This window comes from Aotus nancymaae, unplaced genomic scaffold, assembly GCF_030222135.1.
Source record: "Aotus nancymaae isolate 86718 unplaced genomic scaffold, 86718_ANA_hifiasm-v0.15.2.pri h1tg000019l, whole genome shotgun sequence".
NCBI classification, from domain to species: Eukaryota; Metazoa; Chordata; class Mammalia; order Primates; family Aotidae; genus Aotus; species Aotus nancymaae.
The window spans coordinates 61583117-61594769 of NW_026988431.1; the positions used below are offsets into that span (position 1 = coordinate 61583117).

Below are 11653 nucleotides of genomic sequence, written 5' to 3' on the forward strand. Positions count from 1 at the left end.
GCCTGGGAGACCATGCCACTGCACTCTAGCCTGGATGACAGAGTGAGACCCTGTCTCAAAAACAAAAAAAAATGAGAGAGACAGTATCTCGCTCTGTCACCCAGGCTGGAGTGCAGTGCACAATCATAGCTCATTACAGCCTTCCATTCCTGGGCTCAAGTGATCCTGCCTCAGCCATTACAGAAGCACACCACTACGCCTAACTAATTTTTAAAATTTTTTTGTAGAGACAAGGTCTCACTGTGTTGCCTAGGCTGGTCTCAACTCCTGCTGTCAGGCGATCCTCCCACCTCAGCCTCCCAAAGCACTGGGATTACAGGCATGAGCCACCACACCTGGCCCAGATTCTCATCTCTAGACTTAGTTGTGAAGGAGAGCTGCCTGTTTTTTGTCTTTTATGATTCCAAAGTTACCGTAAAAGTAGAAAGTATTTCTTCTTGAGTAACAATTATTGATGTATCTCTGTTTCCTCACAGGTTGATGACAGACCCAATGCTCTATTAAGTTCATCTACAACAGAAACAGGTAATGGACACAAAGGTGCAATTCGCCACATCAAGAGTATAATTCTTTTTTTTTTTTTAATAAAAAAAAAATTTAAATAGAGACAAGGACTATCTGTGTTGACCAGTCTGGTCTCAAACTCCTGGGCTCAAGGGATCCTTCTGCCTTGGCCTTCCAAAGTGTTTCGACTACAGGTGTAAGCCACACCACGCAGCCAAGATTATACATTTTTACCAAGATTTTCCTAAATTACTTCTTAGTGAGCTGTGGCTGCTTTTTCTGAGATGGAAATCAGATACAGAATTGGAAACCACTGGGTTTTTTCCCCATTTTTAAATTAAATTGGTTGTTCAGCTAGTGAGCCATTTGATATGAATAAGTAAACAACAGCTAGCAGGGCCCTGGGTTTGCAGGAGACCATTCGATATGTTAACTTTCATTCTGCCTTTGTGGACACACCACAAGTAACATGACAGCGTAAAATACACACAAACAGTCCCCCTGCTTTCAGGATTACTTTTCTGTAGCAGACTTTTCATTATTAAATAGAATTATTATTTTGCATCATTGCCATGTTTGATTTTTTATTTGCTATTTAACTTTATAACTTGTATGTCTGCTATTATATTTTCTTTTCATCTCCTCTAATCTCATTTTACTTTTCATGCTGATTTAGTTCATCATTCCCCTGCGTATTCTTTTCCTGCTGCTACCCAGAGAAGTCAGTCTCAGCGCCCTGAAAGCTTCCTTTTCCGAGCAGATGTCAGGGCAGAAACAAACAAAGGTAGGTGGCAGTGATTGTAAAAGCCGGGGGCACGGGGAGGCTACACAGTGACACTAGCCATTAGATGCATGCTGTTAAACTCCTACACCAAGCTGTCGCCAAGGGGGCTTACACAGTGACACTAGCCATTAGATGCATGCTGTTAAACTCCTACACCAAGCTGTCGCCAAGGGGGCTTACACAGTGACACTAGCCATTAGATGCATGCTGTTAAACTCCTACACCAAGCTATCACCTTGGCAGAAGCTTTATGCATGTGTCTGTGATCTCATTGATGTTAAACCAGGAAAATCTTACTTGAATTTGTTTGGATGAGAATGTTTCTTAGTGCCACCTAAAAGCAGGTTATAGAGTGTTTTAACAAATAAAATGCTCTTTCGAGGGTTTAGGCGATGTTCTTCATCTTGGTAATGTGCTCTATTTCAGATTTTTCTATTGATAAAAGCTATTTTCTTAAAACAGTGAATCAGTAATTTTTAACCTACTTAAAGTCTCATGTTCTTTTAGTTAATAATGACAAATTTCTGCCTGGTCCCCAAAAGAGAAGTCACCTGGGAGTGGAAACAACCATTTCAAGTCAAAAATGACTACTTTTGGCATGGTGGTACGTGCCTATGGTCCTAGCTAGTTGGGAGGCTGAGGGGGAGGATTGCTTGAGTCCAAGAGTTCAAGGTTACAGTGAGTTATAATTAAAAGCACCACTGTTCTCTAGCTTGGCCAACAGAGCAAGACTTGTCTCTTAAAAAAAAAACAAAAATAAGGCTGGGCATGGTGGCTCACGCCTGCAATCCCAGCACTTTGGGAGGCCAAGGCAGGCAGATCACTTGAGGTCAGGAGTTCAGCCTGGCCAACATGATGAAACCCATCTCTGCTAAAAAAACAAAAATTGGCTGGGCACGGTGGCTCACTCCTGTAATCCCAGCACTTTGGGAGGCCAAGGTGGGCGGATCACATGAAGTCAGGAGTTTGAGACCAGTCTGTCCAACATGCTGAAACCCCGTCTCTACTGAAAACAGAAACATTAGCTGGATATTTTCTTTCACGGTGCCTGTAACTCCAGCTACTCAGGAGGCTGAGGCAGGAGAATCACTTGAACCTGGGAGGCAAAGGTTGCGGTGAGCCAAGTTTGCGCCACTGCATTTCAGCCTGGGCGACAGAGTGAGACCATGTCTCCAAGAAAACAAAAATTGTCCAGGCATGTTGGCGTGCGCCTGTAGTCCCAGCTACTTGGGAGGCTGAGGCAGAGTCACTTGAACCCAGAAGGTGGAAGTTTGTAGTGAGATGAGATTGCGCCACTACACTACACCCTGGATGACAGTGTGAAACTATGTCTCAAAAAAAATTTAAAAATAGGCCAGGAGTGATGGCTCATGCCTGTAATCCAGGCACTTTGGGAGGCCGAGGTAGGTAAGATCATTTGAGCTCCGGAGTTGAGACCAGCCTGTGCGACATGGCAAAATCCCAACTCTTAAAAAAATACAAAACATTAGCTAGGCATAGTGGCACAGGCCTGTAGTCACAGCTACTTGTGGGGGCCGGAGGCAGTAGGATGGCTTGAGCCCAGGAGGTTGAGGCTGTAGTGAGTCAAGATTGCACGACTGCACTCCAGGCTGGGTGACAAAGTGAGACCCTTTTTCAAGAAACAAACAAGCCAAAAGCACAGCCTTCCTTTGACGTTATCAACAGCTCCATTCGAAGTAAGACTGAAAAGTCAGCCTGAAGGTGCACTGCTGGTGAGAATGTAGGAAAGCAGGGAAGACTGCAGCGTCAGTCAGCCTCCGCACCCACGGATGCTGTGTTTATGGATTCAGCCAGCCATGGACAGAAAATTCTTCAGAAAAAATACAACAATAGTAAATAATGCCACAATAAAGAAATAATACAAATTATAAAATACAGTATAATGACAACTGATGTAGCATTTACATTGTATTAAGTATTATAAGTAACATAGAGGTGATTTAAAGTATAGTATTAAGGAGGATATACATAGGTTGTATGCAAATAATACTACATTTTAAATAGGGGACGTGATCATCCACGAAGTTTGGTATGGGAAGAGGTGGTTTCTGGAACCAGTTTCCCATGGATACTGAGGGATGACTGTGTACCCCATGACCAGCAGTTTTACCTTTGAGAAATATGTACACGTGTATACCAAAAATGTGTACAAAAATACTCATGGCAGCATTATTCGTAATAGCCTGAAACAGTGAAACAATGTCCATCAACAGAATGGATAAATGAATTGTGGTGTATTTGTGCAGTGGAATACCATATAAGCAGTGAACAAAGTCCCGTATACAACAACGTGAATCAATCTCATAAACATCATTAACCAAAGGAAGACAGAAACAAAAGAATACATGCAGCACAGCTTAATTTATACAAAGTTCAAAAATGAACAAAACCAATCTACAGTGTCAGAAGTCAGGATACTGGTTTTGAGCACTTTGGGTACTTATGGGCAAGGAGCATGGAAGGGGCTCGTGGGATTGGTAAGACTGCATCATAAACCTTACTGTCTTCACTTGCCGAGGATATTTTATTGAGCACTATGCTTATGATTTGTGTATTTTTCTGTATGTGTTAATTTTCAATAAAAACATTTTTAAGCGGATGTAATCAAACAACAGTTGTATCAACTGGGTAACAACATTATGTAGTTTTTTTCTTTTTCTTTTTTTTGAGACAGACTCTTGCTCTGTCACCAGGTGCCAGGCTGGAGTGCAGTGGCACGATCTTGGCTCACTGCAACCTCCGCCTCCCAGGTTTAAGCAGTTCTCCTGTCTTGCCTCCCGAGTAGCTGGGACTACAGGTACATGCCACCACGCCCAGCTAATTTTTGTATTTTTAGTAGAGACGGGGTTTCACCATGTTGGCTAGGATGGTCTTGATCTCTTGACTTCGTGATCTGCCCATCTTGGCCTCCCAAAGTGCTGGGATTACAGGCGTAAGCCACCATGCCCGGCCTGTAGTTTTACTATTCTCTGTTGTGTATATTTGAAAATCTCCATAATAAAAACCCTTTTAAAAAGTCAATCCAGAAAGTAGAAAGCACTATACTGTATTTGCAAGAAAACTGTGATCAAGGAGATCTGGATATTTTCCTAGCAGTGGCAGTTGCCTTTCTGTCTTACATATTAATATTTTTATAGGTCATGCCTCACCCCTTCCTCCATCTGCTGTACCTGCCACTGAGTCTATAGATTCCGTAACAAGACAGAATTCAAGACAGAGAGAAGAAGAGCTGGAATTAATAGATCAGTTGCGTAAAGTATGTACATTACCTTTGATTTACACTTTTTCAGTGTTATTGCTATAGACCATAATCCTGCAATCACTTCTTCATTTGACACGTAATCTTAATTTATTTCTTTTTTTTAGACGGAGTCTCACTCTGTCACCCAGGCTGGAGTTCAGTGGCATGATCCTGGCTCACTGCAGCCTATGCCTCCTGGGTTCAAGCAATTCTTCTGCCTCAGCCTCCCAAGTAGCTGGGATTACAGGTGCTCATTACTATACCCAGCTAATTTTGTATTTTCAGTAGAGAAGGGGTTTCACCATGTTGGCCAGGCTGGTCTCGAACTCCTGACCTACGGTGATCCACTGGCCTCAACCTCTCGAAGTGCTGGGATCACGGTGTGAGCCTCCATGCCCAACTGTAATTTTTAGTGGAATCAACAAGTACCTATTGTGTGCTGTGTTTTGTGATGAATGTAAAACATTTTGCTATTAAGGAAATTATTTTCAGCTGTTTACTTAGAAAATGAGGTGGCTTATTCTATAAAGCTCAATTCCTAGCCCTATTCATTTAAATTTTTTTCTTTTTTTCTACTTGATGTTATAAAGAGATATCGTAAGAGTAATAATTTATATGTGTGTACACACATACATACAAATATCACATTTATACATACATAGTGAATGATTTGCTCTTTATTTTATTTTGGAATTGAAAGAGAATCTAGGTTTGTTTTTTTTAATCAGAAAGTTGTAAATGAATTTTTGTTGTACTTTGTACCACTATGGCCTGGCTGCCATACATATATATTAGATTTCCTTAAGTTAGACTTAGGATAGAGGGATAAAATGGATCATGTGGTACTTACTTCCTTTTTATCTTGTTTTTTAAATTAAATAGATTTCATTATAACTCCCTTATGTCCTATGTGTCAATCATTCTTCAATTAATATATTTACTTGCTTTTTGTTCTTTTAGCATATTGAGTACCGGTTGAAAGTATCTCTGCCTTGTGATCTCGGAGCAGCTCTAACTGATGGCGTTGTTCTCTGCCACTTGGCTAATCATGTGCGACCTCGATCTGTCCCAAGCATTCATGTTCCTTCACCAGCTGTGGTAAGTTTATAATGCTAAAAAGCCTTGGCTATTCATCAGACATGTGTTAAGCACATTGGGCAGACATTTGTTAAACATGGTGCTAGATATTAAGGATACAGATATAAAGAGTCCAGTCTCTACCTTCCTGGTCTCCCTTCTACTAGAGAAGAAATAAACACGTATACAATAACTTACTGTAGTGTGATAAATGTAAGAAAGGCATGTACAATGTGTGCTATAGGGATACAAAAAGGAACCACTTAACTCTGCCTAGAGAGTTCAGGGAAGCCTTCCCAGAGCAGGTAAAATTCGAACTTATTCTTGAGGTATAAGAAGGAATTTTCCAGCAGTACAGAGAGGGAAGAAGGCATTCTGGGCATAGGATTTCTAGATTCAAAAGCTAAGGAAAGTTATGTTACTTAAGGAGTTGGTAAATTGTTCAGAATGGATCATGCACAGAGTTGTGGATATAAATAGGAAGTGAGTAAAGCTAGAGAGGTAAGCTGGGGAAAGTTTACCCTAGTATAGACAATGAGGAAACACTGAATTAAAGAGGGAATACCATGATTATAATTGCAGTTTAGAATGAGAAATCTAGTCTGGGCACAGTGGCTCATGCTTATAATCTTAGCACTTTGGGAGGCCGAGGCAGTTGGATCGCTTGAGCCCAGGAGTTTGAGACCAGCCAGGACACGTGGCAAGACCTCTTCTCTACCAAAAATACAAAAATTAGCTGGGCATGGTGGCATGCACCTATAGTCCCAGCTACTCAAGAGGCTGAGGTGGGAGTATCACTTGAGCCCCAGAGTTCGAGGCTGCAGTGAGCTGTGATTGCACCAGTGCACTCCAGCCTAGGTGACAGAGCAAGACCCTATCTCAAAGCAAAAAAAAGGAATGATGAATCTAGGTGCTAAGTGAGAAATGGATAAATTAAAGGTGGTACACTAGAAAGATGCCCAAGCCAGGCTCAGTGCTCATGCCTATAGTCCCAGCTACTTGGGAGTCTGAGGCATGAAGATCCTATGAGCCCAGGAGTTTGAGACTAGCCTAGATGATACAGCAAGATCCTGTTTCTTAAAAGAAAAGAGGCCAGGCGCAATGGCTCACATCTTTAATCTCAGCACTTCAGGGGGCCGAGGCTGGTGGATCACCTGAGGTCAGGAGTTTGACCTCGACAACATGGTGAAACCCTGTCTCTACCAAAAATACAAAATTAGCTGGGTGTGGTGGCGTGCACCTGTAGTCTCAGCTACTCAGGAGGCTGAGCCAGGAGAATCGCTTGAACCCAGGATGTGGAGGCTGCAGTGAGCCAAGATTACACCACTGCATTGCACTCCAGCCTGGGCAAGACAGAGCAAAACTTGTCTCAAGAAAAAGAAAAAAGAAAGATGCCCAGTTAAAAGGGTATTGTATTAGTCCAGGCTAGAAAGCCAACAAGCCTGGTCTAATAGGGCAGTGAGAGAGATTATTCAGAGGTAAAATTGACATGATCTAGTGACCAACCGTAGGTAGAAGATGAGGGAGAAAATGCGTTCAGGATGACTGGCAGGTTTTCTTTGTCCAGGTCTGGACATCAGTGTCAGGATGGCAATCTGCAAAAGAACAGGTTTTGGGTTGACACACCCATCCTCTTTTTCTCTTCACATTTTTTTTTCTTTTTTTTGAGACGGAGTCTTGCTCTGTCACCAGGCTGGAGTGCAGTGGTGCAATCTTGGTTCACTGCAACCTCTGCCTCCCGGGTTCAAACGATTCTTCTGCCTCAGCCTCCTGAGTAGCTGGGACTACAGGCGCATGCCACCATGCCCGGCTAATTTTGTATTTTTGGTAGAGACGTGGTTTCACCATGTTGGCCAGGATGGTCTCGATCTCTTGACCTTGTGATCTGCCCGCCTTGGCCTCCCAAAGTGCTGGGATTACAGGTGTGAGCCACCACGTCCGGCCTTTCTTCACATTTTTATTATGAAAAAATGTCAAACTTTAGAATAGTTCAAAGAATCATACAATGAACACTATTAAAATCTATACCTAGAGCTGACATTTCTTGCATTTTGCTGTACTTGCTTTATGTGTCTGTATTTGTATGTGTATTTTAACTACACCATCCAGAGCTTACAGATGTCATATTCTTTTCCCCCAAGGTATTTCAGGGAACTGTCCTAGGCCGCCTTGCTCTTCCCACTAGCCTATAGCCAGTGACTGACAAGCATGGGTCTTGTCCTCCTACCTCAAGGAGGGAGTGTCATGCAGTTCACACTTGTGAGCTCCCTGTGGGATTAAGCTGAAGCTGAGGAGACAGGCAGGAGGATCACTTGCAGCCAGGAGTTTAAGACCAGCTTGGGAAATATAGTGAGAGCCCATCTCTAGAAAAAAACTTTAAAAATTAGGTGTGCACCTACTACTTAGGAAACTGTGGTGGGAGGATCACTTGGGCCCAGGAGTTTGATGCTGCATTGAGCCACAATCATGCCACTGCACAACAACCTGGGCAACAGAGACCCCGACCCTAAAAAAGAAAGACTGAAAGGAAATGAACCAAGTGTTTTAGTTATATTTAAATAATGAACTATGGGTAATTAATTTTTTGGCTGTTCCTCCAAGTTTTCTTTAGTGCAGGGGTCCCCAACCCCTAGGCCACAAATGGGTACCAGCCTGTGGCCTGTTAGGAACTGGGCCGCACAGCAGGAGGTGAGCAGCAGGCCGGTGAGCAAAGCTTCATCTGTATTTACAGCTGCTCCCCATCACTCACATCACTACCTGAACTCTGCCTCCTGTCAGATCAGCAGCAGCATTAGATGCTTACAGGAGCATGAACCCTGTTGTGAACTGTGCATGCAAGGAGGGATCTAGGTCATGGGCTCCTTATGAGAATCTAATGCCTGATGATCTGTCACTGTCTCCCATCACCCCCAGATGGGACTGTCTAGTTGCAGGTAAAGAAGCTCGGGGCTCCCATCGATTCTGCATTATGGTAGATTTCATTCTGTATGATTATTTCATTACATATTACAATGTAATAATAATAGAAGCCAGGCATGGGCTCATGCCTGTAATCCCAGCAGCACTTTGGGAGGCTGAGGCGGGTGGATCACGAGGTCAGGAGTTCAAAACCAGCCTGTCCAATATGATGAAACCCTGTTTCTACTAAAAATACAAAAATTAACCGGGTGTGGTGACATGTGCCTGTAGTCCCAGCTACTCAGGAGGCCGAGGCAGAAGATCGCTTGAACCCAGGAGGCGGAGGTTGCAGTGAGCCAAGATTGCGCCACTGCACTCCAGATGAAGTGCACAATAAATGTAATGTGCTTGAATCATCCTGAAACCATTCCCCTAACCTGACCCTCGGTCCGTGGAAAAATTGTCTTCCACGAAACCAGTCCCTGGGGTCAAAAAGGTTGAGGGCTGCAGCTTTAGTGTTTTGTTGTTTTAAAATGGAAAAAAATTGTCTTTCGACCGTTCTTTCAAAATTTTTCTACTTTGTACTTGCCTTACAAAATCAAAGCCATTGTCTAAAGTTGGGGATGACAAACTACTGCCCACAGGCCAGCACTTATTTTTGTAAAAAAGTTTCATTGGAACCCAGCCACACTTTTTTGTTTGCATATTGTCTATAGTTGCTTTCAAGCTCCTAGTAGAATTGAGTAGTTGCAAGAGTTCTGTTTGTTTGTTTTTGAGACAGAGTTTCACTCTTGTTGCCCAGGCTGGAGTACAATGGCGCGATCTCATATCACCACAACTTCTGCCTCCTGGGTTCAAGTGATTCTCATGCCTCACCCTCCCGAGTAGTTGGGATTACAGGCATGTGCCACCACATCTGGCTGATTTTTGTATTACTAGTAGAGACAGGATTTCTCCTTGTTGAGCAGGCTGTTCGCAAACTCCTGACCTCAGGTGATATGCCCGCCTCGGCCTCCCAAAGTGCTGGGATTACAGGTGTGAGCCACCGCGCCCAGCATTGCAACAGTTCTTATGGCCCTCAAGACTAACACTTATTGTGTGATCCTTTAAGAAAAAGTTTGCTGACCCTCTGGTCTACAGCATTGAGAGTCATGAAGCGATGGGCAAGAGTATTTTTAAAGTTAGGAAATATTTTTTAAACGTTGCTAGTAGGCTGGGCACAGCAGCTCAGGCCTCTAATCCCAGCATTTTGGGAGGCTGAGTCCGGCAGATTGCTTGAACTCAGGAATTCAAGACCAGCCTGGGCAACGTGGTGAAACCCTGTCTCTACAAGTTACCCAGGTGTGATGGCATGCAACTATAGTCCCAGCTACTCGGGAGGCTAAGGTGGGAGGATCACCTGAGCCCGGGAGGTCAAGGATACAGGGAGCCAAGCTCGCACCACTGCACGCTAGCCTGGGTGACAGAGCAAGACCCTGTCCCAAAAACAAAACTTTTCTAGTAACACATTTTTTTTCCCTCATTTCAGCCTAAATTAACAATGGCGAAATGCAGGCGAAATGTGGAGAATTTCCTAGAAGCTTGTAGAAAAATTGGTGTACCTCAGGTAATACATTTTTCATTTTATATGTTGCCTAAATAGACTTGGATGTCCTAGAATTTTAGAAATGCAAATCTCTAAAATCTTATAGGACTAGCTTTGAGTTAAGTTGATCATAACAAAAATGATTTTGTGTTACAAGAGTCAATATACTTTTGAACAGTTTTCTTTATTTCCAAGGACCACATGAAGAAATTACAAATGTATAAATTTAAATAATTATAAGTAATCTAAAATAATTGATCTGTTTTCCTAAACTTCCCCACTTGCTATTTGACTTGTATATAATTACACACACAACTAAATATGTCCTTCAAAAACTAAGTATATCTCAGATGGAGAATGCTGCAGTTGGCTTCAGTGTTTCAACACTTGGTTTAATATTTTTTTAAATGTTAATTTTGAAATAATTTTAGACTTACAGAAATGTTGAAAAACTAGCATAGAGTTTCTTTATATACCTTACTCAACTTCTTTAATGTTAACTAATGTCTAATACAAACATAGGACAGTTATTGAAAGTAAGTCACACTAGAACAATATGATTAACTGAATTACAGGCTTTATTCGGATTTCATCAGTTTTTCCAGTAAGCTCCCATTCTTTGGAGTCTGGCATGCTGTTGTCCTGCTGTTAGGACTCATTGCCTGCAGCTCAGTTATAACTTTATTGCCCTTTAATATTACAAATAAGTTTATTTATAGATGTGATTGGGGAAATGAACTTGATATACTCTTATTCAATAACCCTCTTAAAAAGCAATGAAACCAACTAAGCATTGTACTATTAAGGAGTATTATGTGGTAATGTAGTCTGATTTAAAGAAATTAACAACTTGGTGTCGTGTGATACTTTTTCATTAACCACAACCATTACAAGTCTGGTAACATATTTTGTCTAGCCTGCAAGGAGAAAAACATGACTCTTTTCTATCACCTTCTTAAAAAGCTGTCAGTAACTCAGAATTGGTCCCTGGGCTCATCATGAACTCCACAATTTCTCTCAGAGTTAAGCTCCTGTTCCTGTAGCTTTCATGACAGTGACTCTGTTTACCCAGTTCACCATTCCTCTTTCTAACTAACCAGGAGTTAAAAAGGTCACAGCATCACTTGTCAAACGAGTGACCTTGTCTTTCAGCTCTTTCACATGTTACAAAGTGAAAGAGAGCATGCCCAGCTCCGTAGAGCATCTGCGTTAGCCGGCAGGATTCCCAGGATTGTTTTCTCTGTGAAGGTAGATCATCATTCTATTTATTTTTTCCTTTTTCCCTTTTGATGTTTTTTCTTTTTTTTAACTGAGTTTTAAAAGAATGGACATTTGGCCAGGTGTAGTAATTCACGCCTGTAATCCCAGCATTTTGGAAGGCCAAGGTAGGCGGATCATGAGGTCTAGAAATCGAGACCAGGCTGGCCAAAATGGTGAAACCCCGTCTCTACTAAAAATACAAAAATTAGCTGGGTGTGGTGGCACACACCTGTAATCCCAGCTTCTCAAGAGGCTGAGTCAGAAGAATCACTTGAACCGCTGA

At 42.3% G+C, this 11653-nt stretch overlaps 2 protein-coding genes across 16 annotated transcripts in view; one reads left to right on the forward strand and one right to left on the reverse strand.

The window, feature by feature from the left end:
* LRCH3 (leucine rich repeats and calponin homology domain containing 3) overlaps window positions 1-11653 on the forward strand; it is a 106111-nt gene that overhangs the window by 82053 nt on the left and 12405 nt on the right. For 11 of the 15 annotated variants that reach the window (XM_012476615.3, XM_012476620.3, XM_012476610.3 and 8 more), the window contains 5 exons: window positions 477-525; window positions 1181-1288; window positions 4447-4565; window positions 5511-5648; window positions 10054-10131. In XM_012476615.3, the coding sequence (XP_012332038.1) occupies window positions 477-525; window positions 1181-1288; window positions 4447-4565; window positions 5511-5648; window positions 10054-10131 (492 nt within the window). The remainder of the gene's footprint in view (window positions 1-476; window positions 526-1180; window positions 1289-4446; window positions 4566-5510; window positions 5649-10053; window positions 10132-11653) is intronic. The other 4 variants (XM_012476621.3, XM_012476617.3, XM_012476622.3 and 1 more) reach the window with 2 other exon arrangements.
* Window positions 7080-11653, reverse strand: part of IQCG (IQ motif containing G) — a 55569-nt gene continuing 50995 nt past the window's right edge. Inside the window, exon 11 of the mRNA XM_012476624.3 lies at window positions 7080-7222. Coding sequence (XP_012332047.2) covers window positions 7100-7222 — 123 coding nt within the window. The 3' untranslated portion in view covers window positions 7080-7099. The remainder of the gene's footprint in view (window positions 7223-11653) is intronic.